The 19007-nt window shown below is 36.3% G+C and overlaps 1 protein-coding gene across 5 annotated transcripts in view; it reads right to left on the bottom strand.

Moving 5' to 3' along the window:
• The window catches only part of STRADB (STE20 related adaptor beta), a 35415-nt gene that overhangs the window by 11772 nt on the left and 4636 nt on the right, over positions 1–19007 (bottom strand). For all 5 annotated transcript variants that reach the window (XM_042949710.1, XM_042949711.1, XM_042949708.1 and 2 more), the window contains one exon: positions 15913–15993. In XM_042949710.1, coding sequence (XP_042805644.1) covers positions 15913–15993 — 81 coding nt within the window. The remainder of the gene's footprint in view (positions 1–15912; positions 15994–19007) is intronic.

Genomic DNA, 19007 nt, shown 5'->3' with positions numbered 1-19007 from the left:
AAATAAACTTTTTTGGTTCCTCATTTTAGTCCCCTACCCTAATATAAAATACTGATATTTTAGTTTCAAACACAATGCTCATTAGGAAAGCACTAGAGGGTGGCTTAAGACACTGTTTCAAAATCTAAGAAGAGTTTACAATTGCTAATAAGTGGTTAGTTAAAAAGCCATCAGCAGGTAAAGGGGGACAGGGTGGGAAAAGCAGATTTATAGGTAGCAAAGAATAGTTTCCTGCACAATTTCCAGTAAGCACTTTTAGGAATTGCTAGAAATGGCTGTTAATTCCTGAGGTTATCTAATAAACACATCAAGAGTAGAAATGCAGGGACCTGTCCAGAATATTCTATACTTTTACTCTTGCTTCAAGTGGTTGCCAGTTGTATCTATTACACATACAGGTACCTGACTCAGCTAGTGGAGGTATTAACAATTCAAGGAAAAATTTCCACATTGCAGCCTATTAAAATTGCTGAAGTTTTTCACAAGATTGAATAAATCATAAGGGAGATCAGAAAGAAAAATAAACCCCAAGAGTTGGAAGAATAGGGTACAGACTTCCCGAATACCAATATGAGGTCTCATGGGGGTGCTTTAGGGTCAGAGTTCTAGGTTTGCACCAGATCCCAGTGGCAGTGAAAATGACATGCACACAGAAGAGAGAAGAGGCCAATACCACTCGTGTCATATGATAGCAAAGAGGACCTCCCAAAAGACACAGTACTCCAAAAGACACTTGGAAGGATTTACAGGCATTGGTAGGTGGCAACAATTTTATTACTGCCTCCAAGATAGAGATAAGGAAATGTGGGATTAGAAATGATATTACTGTGTGTTAGGAATTGTACTGACCACTTTTTACATCCTTGATTCTACATGTTCCCTAAACTTCTAAAAGAGCACAAAAAATATAATTATAAGCTCACAGCTAAAGATGAATAAAGGTGAATACTGTTCAAGAGGAGTGAAAGACTAAAATTAGAATTAATCCTAATAAAGGAAAAAATCTAAATAAATCAATTTTATTTCATTGTAACAGGTAACCTTCAAATAAACTCAGATTTAAAGAACACAAATAAGAGATAGAAAAACATACAACAATTTTTCTTAATTTTAAAGTAATAACCTGTAAGCCTGTCAGGAAGGCTAGAGCACAGAATAAACTGAAGCTTACAGTTCACTGCTTGAAAAAAAATGGCAATAGGTTACCAGATAATGGACTAAAATCAGGCTAATCAACCTTTTCTTTGCTTCCATCTCATTGATTAAGGAAATAGACTTCTTTAAAATAGAAGGGGCACATGTGTTATAAATAAGTAGCTGAATTCTAAAACTGTTTTAAATAAGTTCAAAGCTACAGGCCAGACATAATTACATCTAGGATATTAAGTGTGCAGATGTAGTAAAACTGAGAAGAATGAAAATAGTAAAACATTGACTCAATTTTCAAAAAAAGCGTGAAAACTACAAAGGGGTAATAAGCCTTGATGCAGTTGCCCAGTAAAGTCTAAAATCAAATTACTACATAGATGAATTATAGACACTTAAGAAAACAACATGGTAATCATAAGAAGACAGTATAGGTTTACTACGAGTAAATCATCCTAAACTAAGCTCACTTCTCTTTTTGATCTGATGACTAGAAAATTAGAAAGCAAAAATCATGGCATGGTCAGTGTTCAAGGGAAGATGATAAGAGTAGGAAGATCCTAAGCTCACTTCATCCCACAGACACAGCTAAATAACCCGTATCAGTGTAAATAACCCAGAAAATGACCTAAAGACTGGCAGAACGGACCTTCCACAGCTAATTGTACAGAAGAGACCACATCAAAAAAAAAAAAAAAATGGTAGGACGTGCAGACATATGGTCTGGAACCAAACTGACCCACAAGACTATCTGCAGGAGGGAAAGACACCACAAGCACAGAGAAAGGAGAGAGGCACATGGGTGGCTCAGTTGGTTAAGCATCCAACTTCAGCTCAGGTTATGATCTCGAAATTCATGGGTTTCAGTCCTGCATTGGGCTCTGGGCTGACAGCTCAGAGCCTGGAGCCTGCTTCAAATTCTCTGTCTCCCTCTCTCTCTGCTCCTCCCCTGCTTGCACTCTGGTCTCTCTGTGTCTCTCAAAAATAAATAAATGTTAAATTATTTTTAATAAAAAAAAGGAGAGAAGCAGACCCCACACCAGGCATGGGTGACCAGCACTGGGAAAATGAATCCCCACATTATATGACTTTGAAAACCAGAGAGGCTTAACTTCATGAGTTTTGTCAATCAGTGGAGCTTGACACCTGATAATTTCAAAATCAGCAGGCTCAGCTCTGGGAGAGCCAGAGCATAACAATCACACTGAGATAAGGCACTAAAGTAGTAGTTTGAAAAACACCTGTGGTATATAGAAAGATTTATTTTCTAATTTCTGAAGATGTTCTAGAGGGGCAGGAATTTTAGGAGACTTACCCAAGAACAAAAGAGCTGGAGGTGCCATTTCTCTCCCCAACCCCCAAACTAAAGACATGGGACACCCACATGAACACTCTCCTATGAGCTCACTAACAGCGTGCCCCACCCCCATGTTCTCCTGTAGACCTGAGTTCAGCAGGAGTCCATCCAAGGCAGTGTCACAGGCATGGCATTGAGCAAGCAGCCCAGACAGTAGCCAGTACCACTCCAAAGTGACTCCTGCTGTAGGGAGAGGGGAAGATAACCACACATACCACTCTGATTCTGACCCTAGCAGTGGGTGGGGGCAAACATCTGGTCTGACTGCAGGCCCCACCCACCCACAAAAGCTTCTCAAGGGACAACACCGGGATAGCACCCTGCAGTCTGGTACGACCATAGCCCTGACCCACCTTAAGTCCAAGGCATCCTCAAACTCACCATTCAAAATACAAGGACTAAAACCTGCCAACAACAGGAAAAGAGAACCACTGCAGATCACTGGACTAAAGGCAAACACAGCTTACCCACAAGAGGGAGCACAAAACACATATAGGAGACATCCCTAAAGCACCTGTTTCTAGTGAATAGGGGACACTGCACTGCATAGCACTATAGAACCTCTTCTTCAGATGGCCACTACTTTCAAGAGCAGGAGACACAGCTAACTTTTCTAACACAGAGAGAGAGAGTTAGAAAAAATGAGAAGACAGAGAAATATGTTCCAAATGAAAAGGCAGGACAAAGTCACAGCAAAAGAGCTAAACAAAGCGGGGATAAGTTATATGCCTGATAAATAATTTAAAGTAATGGCCATAAAGATACTCACTCGACTTGAGAAAAGAGAGGAGGATATCAGTGAGACCCTCAACAAAGAGATAGAAAATATAAAAAAGAACCAAACAGAGATGAAGAACATAATAATTCAAATTAAAAATACACTATAAAGAATAAACAGTAGACTAGAGAAGGCAGAACAGATCAGTGACCTATAAGACAGAGTAATAAAAAATAATCAAGCTGAACAGCAAAAAGATGAGAATAGATTAAGGGAACTCAGTGATACCATCAAGCCCAATAACATTTGCATTACAGGGATCCCAGAAAGAGAAGAAAAAGGGGGCAGAAAATTTATTTGAAGAAATAATAGATGAAAATGTCCCAAATCTGGGGAAGGAAACAGAAATCCAGGCAGGCACAGAGAGCTCCCCAACAAAATCAATCCAAGGAGGTCCACACCAAGACATATAATTAAAATGGCAAAAGGCAGTGATAATAAGAAAATTTTATAAGGAGCAAGAAAACAGTTACATAAAAGAGAAACTCCATAAGACCATCAACTGATTTTTCAGCAGAAACTTTTCAAGCCAGAAGCAAGGGGCATGATATATTCCAAGTCCTAAAGGAAAAAAACAAAAACAAAAACTGAAACCAAGAATACTCTATCCAGGAAGGCTATTTCTTCAGAATAGAAGAGATAAAGAGTTTCCCAAACAAAAGATAAAGGAATTTATCACCACTAAACCAGCATTACAAGAAATGTTAAAGGGTATTCTTTCAGTGGAAAGGAAGGACCATAAGCAGGAGTAAAAAAAAAAAAAAAGGAGGCACAAATGCAGTAAAATTAACTATATCTATAAAAATTAGTCAAAGGACTCACAAAATAAAAAAGATGCAAATTATATGACCAAATACATAAAAGGTAGGGGTGAGAAGAGTGAAAATTTACTGCTTTTAGGAAGGATTCAAATTTAAGCGAGCATCAACTTAATATAGACTGCTATATATAAACCTAACAGTAACCACAAATCAAAAACCTATAATAAATAAGCAAAAAATAATCTAACCATATAAAAAGAGCCATCAAACCATGAAAAAAAGCACAAGACCAGAGAACCACAAAATCAACAGTGAAACAAGTAACAAAATGGCAAAAAGTACATACTTATCAGTAATTACTTTGAATGTAAATGGGTTAACACTACAGTCAAGAGACATAGGGTAGACAGGAGAGTTTTGCAGGGCCTCAGTTCCAGCGGAGGTGGTGACAGGTATCATTTCACAAGCAGACCAGAGTACACCGAGTTAAAAGTTGCCACATTCAGGCCAGAGACCAAACACTGCCCATACTAGGCAAGGAGAACCTCTGCAGATGACTGTCTTGAAGAATAGAGCAGCCAGAACACAACAGCAGAGCGCATGAAGCACATACTAGAGACATTTCCTGAAGTGGCAGGCCCTCAGCACTACGTGACCTCTTGTTCATGGCCATTACTTTAGGAGCAGGAGACATAACTTGCTTTTCTAACACACATGAGCAGGCAGAGATTTAGACAAAATGACAGTGGAATTTTTTCCAAATGAAAGAACAAGGTAAGGCCACAGCCAGAAACCTAGGCAAAACTGATATAAGTAACATGACTGATGGAAAATTTAAAGCAACTCTCATAAGGATATTCACTAGGCTTGAGGAAAGAGTGGAATACAAGAGTGAGACATCAGAGATGAAGAGTATAATCATCAAGATTAGAAACATGCTTGATGCACAATGAACACGAAGCTAGAAGAAGCAGAGAAACAAATTAACGACACAGAAGACAAAGTAATGGAAAACAATGAAGCTAAACAAAAGAGAGAAAGAATTATGTAATATGAGAATAGACTTAGGGAACTCAGTGACTCCATCAAATGGACTAACATTTATATTATAAGAATCCCAGAAGAAGGAGATATAGAAATGGGCATGAAATTTATTTGAAAAAATAATAGCTGAAAACTTTCCTAATCTGGGAAGGGAAATGGACATCCAGATCCAGAAAGCAGAGAATTCCCATCAAAATCAACAAAAGTTGGCCAACACCAACACATTGTAATTAACTTAGCAAAATACAGTGATTAAGAAAAAAATCTTAAAAGCAGCAAGACAAAGGAAGTCAGTAACTTACAAGGGAACACTCATAAGGCTAGCAGGAGATTTTTCAACAGAAACTTTTCAGGCCAGAAGGGAGTGGCATGATATATTCAAAGTGCTAAATGGGAAAAATGTGCAGCCAAAAATACTGTATCCAGCAAAGCTATAATTCACAACAGAAGGAGAGATAGAGTTTCCCAGACAAAGACTAAAGAGGTTCGCAACCACCCTCTTGCACTGTTGGTGGGAATGCAAACTGGTGTAGCCGCTCTGGAAAACAGTGTGGAGGTTCCTCAAAAAATTAAAAATACAACTACCCTACAACCCAGTAAGAGCACTACTGGGATCTGTCCAAAGGATACAGGAGTACTGATTCACAGGGGCATATGTACCCCAGTGTTTACAGCAGCACTTTCAAAAGAGCCAAATTATGGAAAGAGCCTAAATGTCCATCAACTGATGGATAAAGAAGATGTGGGTTTTTTTTTTTTTTTTTTTTTTTTTTGCAGACCCCCCTTCATTTTATTTTTTTTTCAATATATGAAATTTATTGTCAAATTGGTTTCCATACAACACCCAGTGCTCATCACAAAAGGTGCCCTCCTCAATACCCATCACACACCCTCCCCTCCCTCCCACCCCCCATCAACCCTCAGTTTGTTCTCAGTTTTTAACAGTCTCTTATGCTTTGGCTCTCTCCCACTCTAACCTCTTTTTTTTTTTTTTCCTTCCCCTCCCCCATGGGTTTCTGTTAAGTTTCTCAGGATCCACATAACAGTGAAAACATATGGTATCTGTCTTTCTCTGTATGGCTTATTTCACTTAGCATCACACTCTCCAGTTCCATCCACGTTGCTACAAAGGGCCATATTTCGTTCTTTCTCATTGCCATGTAGTACTCCATTGTGTATATAAACCACAATTTCTTTATCCATCCATCAGTTGATGGACATTTAGGCTCTTTCCATCATTTGGCTATTGTTGAGAGTGCTGCTATAAACATTGGGTTACAAGTGCCCCTATGCATCAGTACTCCTGTATCCCTTGGGTAAATTCCTAGCAGTGCTATTGCTGGGTCATAGGGTAGATCTATTTTTAATTTTTTGAGGATCCTCCACACTGTTTTCCAGAGTGGCTGCACCAATTTGCATTCCCACCAACAGTGCAAGAGGGTTCCCGTTTCTCCACATCCTCTCCAGCATCTATAGTCTCCTGATTTGTTCATCACTGACTCTGGCCACTCTGACTGGCGTGAGGTGATATCTGAGTGTGGTTTTGATTTGTATTTCCCGGATAAGGAGCGATGTTGAGCATCTTTTCATGTGCCTGTTGGCCATCCGGATGTAGAAGACGTGGTTTATATATATAATACTATTTGGCAATGAGAAAGAATGAAATCATGCAATTTGCAGCAATGTGGATGGAACTGGAAGGTATTATACTAAGTGAAATAAGTCAGAGAAAGATAGATATATATTTTCACTCATGTGTGGAATTTGAGAAACTTAACAGAAGACCATGGGGGACAGGAAGGGAAAAAAATAGTTACAGACAGAAGGGGGGGAGGCAAACCATAAGACACTCTTAAATACATAGAACAAATTGAGGGTTGATGGAGAGGTGAGGGAGAGGGGAAAATGGGTGATGGGCACTGAGGAAGGCAGTTTTTTGGATGAGCACTGGGTGTTGTATATAAGCGATGAACCATGGGAATCTACCCCCTAAAACCAAGAGCACACTGTACACACTGTATGTTAGCCAATTTGACAATAAATTATATTAAAAAAATAAATAAAAAATAAAGTAAAATACAACCTCCAGAAAAAAATAAAGGGGTTTGTGACTACTAAACCAGCCCTGCCAGAAGTATTAAAGGGGACTCTTTGAGTGGAGTTGAGGGGAGACCAAAAGTGATGGTATAAAGGTAAGAAACACAAAAGAAGTAAAAATACGTATCTCTGGAAAAAAATCAAAGAACTCACACACACACACACACACACACACACACACACACACAGAATATAAAATAACACATACCTAAAATGAGGGGAGGAGAGGAGAAAAGAATGGGTTCACACTTAAATGACCAGCAACTTAATATACATGCTATATGAAGAAGAGGTTATAAACAAACCTAATGGTAACCATAAATCAAAAACCACATGTATGGGCATTTGGGTGGCTCAGTTACTTGAGTATCTGACTTGATTTCAGCTCAGATTATGGTCCAACGGTTCATGGGTTTGAGCCCCATGCAGGGCTCCACATTGACAACATGGAGCCTGCTTGGGATTCTCTCTCTCCTCCTATCTCTACTTCTCTCTCTCTCACTCTCTCAAAAATAAGCATTTATTTAGATATTATTTTTTTTAATGTTTATTTAGTTTTGAAGGAGAGAGAGACAGAGAGTGAGTGAGGGAGGGACAGAGAGAGGGAGACACAGAATCTGAAGCAGGCTCCAGGCTCTGAGCTGTCAATGCAGAACCAGACTTGGGGCTTGAACTCATGAAGTATGAGATCATGACCTGAGCCAAAGTCAGACGTCCAACCGACTGAGCCACCAAGGTGCCCCCCAAAATAAACATTTAAAAAAAACCCACAAATAAATAAGCAAAGAATAAAGAAAAGACTTCTAATATATCACTACAGAAAATCAGCAAACATGAAAAAGACAAGTAAGGATCAGAGGAAAGCTCCAGAAACAACCACAAAACAAGTAACAAAATAGCAATAAATTTATATCTATCAATAATTACTTTGAATGTAAATGGACTAAACATTCCAATCAAAAAATATAGGGTGTCAGGAGGGAGAAGAAAACAAGACCCATCTTGCTGCCTGTTAGAGAAGAATTTTAGACCTAGAGTCACATGCAGAGTGAAAGTGAGGGGTTGGAGAAACATTTATTACGCAAATGGCCATCAAAAGAAAGCCAGAGTACCAATACATGTATTAGACAAAGTAGACTTTAAAACAAAGACTCTAAGGGGACAAAGAAGGATTCTACATAATAACATAAGGGATACTCCAACAAGAAAATATAACAATTGTAAATATTTATGCACCCATATGGAAGCACCCAAATACATAAAACAATGATTAACAAACATAAAGGAACTAATCGATAATAATACAGTAACAGAGGACTTTAATTCCCCATTAACATCAGTGGACAGATCATCTAACAGAAAATAAATAAGGAAACAATGACTTTGACACGCTGGACAGAGGGATTTACCAGATATATTCAGAACAATCCATTCTCAGACAGCAGAATATGCATTCTTTTCAAGTGTACATGGAACATTCTCCAGAAGACATCACATAATAGGCCACAAAATAAGTGTCAACAAATTCAATAATATCAAAGACACATCATGCACCTTTTCTAACGACAATTGTATGAAACAAGAAGTATAAGAAAGAACACAAATATATGGAGGTTAAATAACATGGTACTAAACAATGAGTGGTACTAAACAATGAATTCTTTATTGAATTCTTTCAATAAAGAAATCAAGGAGGAAATAAAAATATAGAGACAAATGAAAATGCAAACATAAAAATCTTGGGGATACATCAACAGTGGTCTAAGAGGGAAGTTTATAGCAATACAGGTCTGCCTCAAGAAGCAAAAATAATTCTGAAATAATGTAACCTTACCCTTAAAGGAGCTAAAAGAAAAAGAAGAAGAAGAAGAAGAAGAAGAACCCAAACCTAACAGAAGGAAGGAAAGATTAGTATAGAAATAAATGATATAGAAACAAAAACTATAGAACAATGAAACCAGGAGCTGGTTCTTTGAAAAGTCAACAAAAATAAACCTTTAGTCAGATTTATCAAAAAGAAAAGAGAAAGGTCCAAAATAATAAAATCACAAATGAGAGAGTAGACATGACAACCAACATCAAAGAAATACAATTATAGGAGGATATTATGAAAAGCTATATGACAACAAATTGAACAACCTAGAAGAAATGGATAAATTCCTAGAAACAAATAAATTACCAAAATTGAAATCAGGAAGAAACAGAAAATTTGAACAGATCGATTACCAGCAAAGCAACTGAATCAGTAATCAAAAACCTCTCAACCAAAGTCCAGGGCCAGACGGCTTCACAGGCAAATTCTAGCAAACATTTAAATAAGAGTTGATACCTATCCTCTCAAACTGTTCCACAAAAAGAAGAGCAAGGAAAACTTCCAAATTCATTCTATAAGGCCGGCATTACCCTCATACCAAAACCAGATAAAGACACCACAAAAAAAGAGAACTACTGACCACTATCTCCAATGAACATAGTTGCAAAAATTCTCAACAAAATAACAGCAACAGAATCCACCAATACCTTAAAAAAAATCACTCAGGGGGCGCCTGGGTGGTGCAGTCGGTTAAGCGTCCGACTTCAGCCAGGTCACGATCTCGCGGTCCGTGAGTTCGAGCCCCACGTCGGGCTCTGGGCTGATGGCTCGGAGCCTGGAGCCTGTTTCCGATTCTGTGTCTCCCTCTCTCTCTGCCCCTCCCCCGTTCATGCTCTGTCTCTCTCTGTCCCAAAAATAAATTAAAAAACGTTGAAAAAAAAAATTTTTTAAAAAATCACTCAGTACAATCAAATGGGATTTATTCCTGGGATGCCAGGGGAGTTCAATATTCACAAATCAATGTGATACATAGCATCAATAAGAAAGAGCAAGATTAAAAACCATGTAACTTCAACAGATGCAGTAAAGCATTTGACAAAATACAACAATAATGATAAAAACCCTCAACAAAGTAGGTTTAGAGAAACACATCTCAACATAGTAAAAGCCATATGTTAAAAACCCACAGCTAACATCATGCTCAATGGTGACAAACTGGGAACTTTTCCTGTAAGATCAGGAGCAAGATAAGCATATCCATTTCCATTACTTTTATTCAACATACTACTGGAAGTCCTAGCCACAACAATCAGACAACAAAAAGAAATAAAAGGCATCCAAATCGGTAAGGAAAAAGATAAACTTTCACTATTTGCAGATGACATAATACTACATACAGGAAACCCTAAAGACTCCAAAAAACTACTAGAAATGATGAAAGAATTCAGGAAGGTTACAGAACACAAAATCAACAGACAGAAATCTGTTGCATTTCTCTACACTAAAATGATATAGCAGAAACAGAAATTTAAAAAACAATCCCACTTACAGTTGTACCAAAAATAATAAAATATATAGGGGTGCTTGGGTGGCTCAGTTGGTTAAGCACCTGACTCTTGGTTTCGACTCAGGTCATGATCTCATGGTTTGTGAAACAGAGCCCTGACTCGGGCTCTGTGCCGACAGCATGGAGACTGCTTGGGATTCTCTCTCTCCCTCTCTCTCTGTCTCTCATCTGCTCACGTCTATGTGCTCTCTCAAAATAAATAAACATTAAAAAATATCTAGAAATAAACTTAACCAAAGAGGTGAAAGACGTGTACTCTGAAAACTATAAAAAAACTGATGAAAGAAATTAAAGATGACAAAATGGAAAGATATTCCACACTAATGGACTGGGAAAACCAATACTGTTAAAATGTCCATACTACCAAAAGCAATCTACAGATTTAATTCAATTACTACCAAAATTCTAACAGCATTTTCCATAGAACTAGAACAAATAACCCTAAAATTTGTGTGGAAACACAAAAGACCTCAAATAGCTAAAGCAATCTTGAAAAGGAAAAACAAAACTGGAAGTATCACACTCTCAGCTATAGTAATTAAAACAGTATGGTACTAGTAGAATAACAGACACATAGATCAGTGGAACAGAATAGAGAGCCCAGAAATAAACTCATGATTAGTCAGTTAATCTATGACAAAGGAGGCAAGAATATGCAATGGGATAAATACAGTCTCTTCAACAGTGTTGGAAAAATTGGACAGCTACATGCAAAATAATGAAACTGGACCACTTTCTTACACCATACACAAAAATGAATTCAAAATGGATTAAGGACCTAAATGTGAGACCTGAAACTGTAAAAATCCTAGAAGAGTGCACAGGTAGTGCACTAATGTAACACTGTATTTACCTGATATTAACCCATAGAAACATTTTCCTGGATATGTCTCCCAAGGCAAGAGAAGCAAAAGCAAAAATAAACTGAGACTGTATCCAAATAAAAAGCTTCTGCATAGCAAAGGTAACAATCAGCAAAATTAAAAAGCAATCTACTGAATGGGAAAATAGATATATATATGCAAAATATATATATATTATGCAAAATATATATAAAAAATATATATTATGCAAAAGATATATCCATCAAAGGGTTCATCTCCAAATATATAAAGAATTTATATAACTCAACATTCAAAACACAAATAATCCTATTTAAAAATGGGCAGAGGACAGGAAGAGTCATTTCTCCAAAGAAGACATACAGATGGTCAACAAACACATGTAAAGATGCTCAACAGCACTAATCAGGGAACTGCAATTTAAAACCACTAAGAGATATCACCTCATACCTGTCAGAATGGCTAAAATCAAAAACACAAGAAACAAGTGTTAGCAAGGTTGTGGAGAAAAAGGAACCCCTTGCACTCTTGGTAGGAATACAAACTGGTACAGCCACTGTGGAAAGCACTATGGAGGTTCCTCAAGAAATTAAAAAAAGAATTACCATATGATCCAGTAATGCCACTACTGGGTATTTACCCAAAGAATATGAAAACACTAATTCAAAAAGGTATATGCATCCTTATGTTTACTGCAACATTATTTACGATAGACAAAATATGAAAGACACCCAAGTGTCCACTAATAGATGAATGGATAAAGAAGATGTGCTATATATACACCACAGAATATTACTCAGCCATAAGAAAGAATGAAATCTTGTCATTTCTAACAACATGGTTGGATCTAGAGGGTATACTGCAAAGTAAAATAAATCAGTCAGAGAAAGACAAATACCATATTATTTCACTGAAATGTGGAATTTAAGAAACAAAAGAAATGAACAAAGAAAAAAAAGAGACAAACAAAAAACCAAACTCTCAAATATAGAGAACAAACATGTTTACCAGAGGGGGGTGGGTCAGGGGACTGGTGAAATAGGTAAAGGGGATTAAGAGCACATTTATCATGATGAACACTGAGTAACGTATAGAATTGCTGGAGCACTATATTTTACACTCAAAAGTAACATAACACTGTATTTTAAGTACACTGGAATTAAAAAAAAATCATGGCAGGTTCTTGTTCATGTTAAATTTTTTAGTAACTTCCTAAAAATTCAGAGGACCTGCTTAATGACTAATCTGCAAAGGAAATCATGAAATCAATTTCAATAAAATACTTAAAAATTAACTTAATCAAGAAGTGAAAGTTGTACAATGAAAACTACAAAACATTGCTAAAAGAAATTAAGGAAGACATAAATAAATAAATAAATGGGAACACATTTCATGTTCATTGACTGGAAGACTTAATATTATTAAAACTTCAGGGACCCTGAATGATTCAAATAATCTTGAAAAGAAGAATAAAATCGGAGGACCAACTCTTCCTGATTTTGAAACTTATTATAAAGCAATAGTAACCAAAACAGCATGGTACTGAAATAAAGACAGAACTATAAGCCAATGGAAGAAATAGAGAGCCCAGAAATAATCCCTCACATCTATGGTCAAATGGCATTCGGCAAGGGTTGCCAACACCATTCAATAAAGCAAGGATGGTATTTTCAGCAAATCGGCTAGAAAAAGTGTATATCCACATGCAGAAGAATGAAGTTGGACCCTTATCTAACACCATACACAAAAATTAACTCAAAATCAATCAAGGACTTAAATTTAATACCTAAAACAATAAAACTCTTAGAAGACATAGGACAAAAGCTTTATGACACTGGATTTGGAGATGATTCCTTGGATATGAGAGCAAAGATATAAGGTTTAAGTAAAAAAAGAAAAGCAGACCAAGCGGACTTTGTGTAAATTTTTAAATTCTGTGCATCAAAAAACATACATCAACAAAGTTAAAAGGCAACCCATAGTGTGGGAGAAAACATTTGTAAACATCTTTTAAGGTGTTAATATCCAGAATATATATAGAACTCCTAAAATTCAACAACAAAAAAGCAAACAACCCAATTTAAAAAAGGGCAGAGGACTTGAATAGAGATTTCTTCACAGAAGACACACATGTGGCCAATAAGATGAAAAGGTGCTCAACATCACTAATCATTAGGGAAATGTAAATCAAAACTATGAGATACCACCTCACACCCATTACATTGGCTACTATCAAGAAACAGAAAATAAAGAGGTGTTGGTTAGAATGTAAAGAAATTGGAACTCTTATGCACTGTTGGTGAGAATGTAAAATGGTAGAACCAGCGATGAAAACAGTATGGTTTCCAAATTAAATTCCAAATTAAAATGGAATACCATATGTATGATGCAGTAGTTCCACTTCCGGGTATATACCAAACAGAACTGAAATTAGGGTCTTAAAGAGATATCTGCATATCCGTGTTCATAGCAGCATTATTCACAATAGCCACAAAGTGAAAGCAACCCAAGTGTCCATCAACAAATGAGTGGATAAGCAAAATGTAGTATATACACACAATGCAACATTTTCAGCCTTAAAAAATAAGGAAATTCTACAATTTGTTGCCACACAAATGAACCTTGAGGACATTAAATGAAATATAATTCAGTCACAAAAAGGCAAATACAGTATGATTCCACTTATATTAGGTACTCAGTGTAGTCAAAAATCATAGAAACAAAGCAGAATGGTGGTTGATGGGAGCTGGGGAGAGGGGAAATTGGGAGTTATTGTTTAATGGATACACAGTTTCAATTTTATAAGATTAAAAGAGTTATAGAGATGGATGGTGGCAATGGCTGTGCAACACTATGAATGTATTTGATACCACTGAACTATACACTTACAAATAGCTAAGATGATAAATTTTATGTAATACGTATTATAGCACCAGGCCAAAAAAAAAAAAAAAAAAAGAAAAAAAGAAAAAGGGCAACAGCACCTGTGGAAATATCCTGAGTGTAAGACCTCTCTCTTGGTAACAGCAAGGGGATAACAGCAGACACTGCACTCTGAACACTACTCAATCTGAAGGATAATACTTAAATGAAAATTAGGATTGGATACTATATCCTATTTTATAAAAAGGCAGACTAAAAGACTTTAGAATATTAGTGACTAAAAAGTGAAATGAGGAAAATGAAGAGAACTGAAATAGGATCAAGATACATATATAAACAAGAATAACTGGGATAGCTTGATTTTGTAGGAAACATGGCATTTGCAAGGCCCGTTCCATTTTATAGTAAGAACTGCAGAATAAAGTAAGGATTAAGGAGGAAAGGACCCCAGAGAAATATTTATTCCCAAGCATGTTTTTAAAAATATTATTTAATATATCAGGCATTGCCCTGGGGAGATACAGAGGAAAAAGACAGGATGCCTGTTTTATGGGAATCATGTTATACTTAGACATATATATCAATCATTGTGAGACAATGTAATAAATATCATTTTCTGGGAATGTCTAAGGTTTGTAGAAGCATAATGGAATAAAAAGTACAAGAGGATAGGCTTCAAAGATGTGATACTTGCGTCCACCTGCACAAATGAGGAGGAATTTTGGAGGAAAAAAAAGGAAAGTATTTCAATCAGAAAAAAAGAGTATGCACTAAGATTCAGTAGCAAGAAATGAAACTCAAAAATTAGATATATTCCACACCATTAAGAGTCCTTAAACCATGCTAAAAAGTTTAGGCTTTATCCCATAGGTTTCAGGAAACCAATGAAAGTTTTAAAGTTGTAAAGTGACACATACAAGCAGGCCCCTTACTGGTCACAGTGTTGAATACTGATCTGAGTGTGAGAGGAGGTTTATCTAGAAAACTAGGGGCAATGCATCTACCTGCAACTGTCCAGGTAAGAGACGATGAGATTCAGGTAGTAGCAGTGATGAGGTGAAGGAGGAGATGGACTCAAGGGCATTTCAGAGACAGACAGAAGAGACTGCCTGTATAACTAGATGTGAGGAAGAGGTAAGTGTCAGGATAACCTCAGTTTCTAGTTAGGGCGACTTAGTAGAAAGGTTTTCATTAGCCAAAGAAAGAAATCCAATGCATCAGAGAAGTTTGATATTCTAAGGGTTTACTCAAACTGCATAGAGAATGCCTATGAAAAGTCTAATTGGAGGCATTCTATAGACACATCTAGTGGCCAGGAAAGAGTGTGGGGTTTAGGTAAAAATTTGAGAATCACCAGCCCTGCTTGATGCCAGAGTCCCTTGGTGACCTGAAGAAAAATCTGAGGTAGCAACTGAAGCCTATGAATAGGTGAGACTGCTTAGGGGGAGCCTATTTAGGGAAGAGGCCAACTGCAGACTTCTGGAGAATAACAGAAGTAGAGGAAGAAGAAACAGTAAAAGATACCGTGAAGAAAAAGAGAATTGGAAAACAGGAATTACATTCTGTAATATGATATTACAGAAAGCAAAGGAGGAATATTAATTGTACTTAACTATTTTCTTACCAAGTGTTGATGGATACTGGTCTCAGACTGTTTTTCAGGTCTGAGTGATTCAACTTGTGTTCGTGAAGTGCAGAAACAATCCTGGAAATTTAGAAATGCATTAAATAAGTGAAAAATAAGTCATAAGATCAATAGGGGTGACATGTGAATATAAAGGTCTGATGACTAGGGCGAGGAGCAGAGACAAAGGGCAGCATGCAAGAACCTGGAATTGAAGTCAAGATCTATACCATGGAGGTCCTCAGTATGGGAGAGATGGGAAAGCAGCTGGGTATGCAGAAGACAAGTTATAATTTTACTTGGTGCTACCTCTGGGGGTCATAATATCAATTCATTTTTACTGCTGCTATTAATTTTTAACCCTTTCATCATCTTTGCAGTTTTGAGCATTTAGCTAAAGGTTATACTGCTATACTCATTATAATCAATTTTATTTTAATCCTCAGATTCTTTCTTAAATGTAAGTACCATGTTTATCCACATTAAACTATACAAGTAATGTATTTGAAACCAATTTTGTTTCTCAAGGTGATAAACATCTTACTTCAACTGAAAGCAAATTAAAAGTAGAAGACTTAGAGCCTGGGTGGCTTGGTCGGTTGAGTCTGTTGGACTCTGGATTTTGGTTCAGGTCATGATCCCAGGGTCATGGGATGGAGCCTTGTGTCACGCTCCATGCTGAACATGAATCCTGCTTAAGATTCTCTCTCTCCCTCTGCTCCTCCCCAGCTTGTGCATGCATGCAAGCTCTCTCTCCTTCTAAAAAAAAAAAAAAAAAAAAAAAGTAGGAGACTTAGTTCTAGTTCCATTATCACAATTTACCTTTTCTTTTATTTTAACCCATGGTCCTACCATCACATCCTGCCAATAAAGAAATGTAACACCTCTATATGATTTATCATCAGTTGGTGGCACAAAGCTGGCCTTATTTTATTTAGGAAGAAAAGATATGTCAAAAGAAAAATATAAACAAATTATATGAAAGAGACTTTACAATAAATTATTTTCTAGCATCTCATTAACATTTATTTGTACATGAACAGTAAAGTACTAATACCAAATGAGTCTTCAAGATAAGCTCTCCCATGTCTACCTAACACTTTGCAGTTACTTTTTTTTTCGTAGTCACTTAAAAATAATCAAACTTCCTTTAAAATACACCAGAATTTCTCACTAATCAAACTAGTCATTTTCTCAGTTTTCTCAGTTTACTGATTATTTTAAGACAAATTCCTGAAGTTTGTATACCTTATCAATTTTATCACAATAATTTGATCTAAATCTCCAGTCTTAGGTAAAATTTGCCCCTGGAGAACAGGAGCTAACAATGTCAATTTTAACTATAGAAACATTTCCTTTAAAAATTTTCTACTGGATTGTCTAGAGTGAATACAATGGACAATAAAAGTTTTTGAAGATAGTTATTACCAGTTAGGCCATATACATAATGTATTTGGTATTTACATATATTTTATAACATTTACTCTGAATTGTTCACAATAATCATTAACACCATTGTGAAGAAAAGAGTTAACATAGGAGACCTAAAACTGCTATCTTTAGAAAAGGCTTGTTTGCAAAGTTGATCCTTGGCTAGTATCTGGGAACAAGGAGGGTTCCTGCCATTCCTTGATAAGAACGGATCATGTGCTTAAACCATATAAACAGTATGGTTTATGCTGAATATCTGCTTTTTTTCCCTGGAAGTCTGGAATTTTGTTAACCTGCTAGCACAAGGTACCTACATGACCAACCCCCAATAAAAAGCCTGAGAATAAGTCTCTAATGAGCTTCCTTGGTAGGCAACACTTCACACATGTTGACATTACTCTGGGAGAATTAAGCACATCCTACGTGACTCCACTGGGAGAGGATTCCTAGAAGCCTGAGCCTGGTTTCCTTTGAACTTTACTCCTTGTACCTTTTTCCTTTGCTGACTTTGCTTGGTATCCTTTAGCTGTGATAAATCTTAATTATAAGTATGACTACATGACCAGGTTTTCCAATTCCTTCTAGCAAATCACCAGACCTGGAGGTAGTCTTCAGAGCACATCTAACACAGTTATCAAAATATATTCAAACATAAAAAAGTCTCTCTAAAAAACCTCCGTCACTTTTTTTTTTTGATGGAAGCTAATTTAGGACATACTGGGCATATTTTTTTAAAACTTATATTGACCCTAATTTATTTTCAAAATAAGAGTCATGATCTGTCTTTTTGGTTTATATATAGAAAACATTTTATAAAATAATATGGTAGACCTCCATTTAATTTTCTTTATATAGAATTTTCACAGCACAAGAAAATGATCACTATAAATGTGAAAATAGCTAAAACCAGCCAACATTACAAGGCAAAATGTTTTTGCTGACCTCTCCTAAAAAATATTAGCATGTTCATTAGCTGCCCAGGTTATAAAAATCATAAACCACTCATAGCTTATCCTTCAAAACATTTTTTATATCCACATTGACTCAAATGAATGCTAGTGAATATAATAGCTCATGAAAACTCTACATATTAAGGTCTTTTAGGCAGGAAAAATGATTGAAAACCATCCAGAAGCTGCCCCAAAATATTTTTAATGTAAAATTTAATGTATTTCTAACCCACTACCATAATAGTAGTGAAAAGCAGTTATACCTAAAAGAGAAACTAAAGGAAAATATTTTAATTATGCTGCTCCTTTGAAAACACTGTTTCTTAGCTCTCAAACAGAGGGTAAAACTTGAATGGGGAGGAATCCTTCATAAGTAAAAACATCAACTTTATCTCAGCCGCACAAATATCTCACTTAGGAAAATAACATGAATATTTTGATTCAAAGGATTCTAAATATTTCATCATTACAGGAAGAATAAATGTAAAATTATTAACCAATTGAACAAATTTAAACCACCCATTATTAAATTATATTAGTTTTCACAAAACCCATAATTATGGAATAATGGAATAACTAAGATATTCCTATTCCAAAATATAGAAGCCCTGGGACACAGCCCTCTAAATCTCAGGATCTTCATCTATCAAATACCCTTTCACATCTCATCCAATTTACAAATCAATATAAAACTGTTAACCTTACGTAATCCTT

The sequence above is a fragment of the Panthera leo genome, chromosome C1, assembly GCF_018350215.1.
Source record: "Panthera leo isolate Ple1 chromosome C1, P.leo_Ple1_pat1.1, whole genome shotgun sequence".
NCBI lineage: Eukaryota > Metazoa > Chordata > Mammalia > Carnivora > Felidae > Panthera > Panthera leo.
This window is presented reverse-complemented; position numbering and strand designations above follow the sequence as displayed.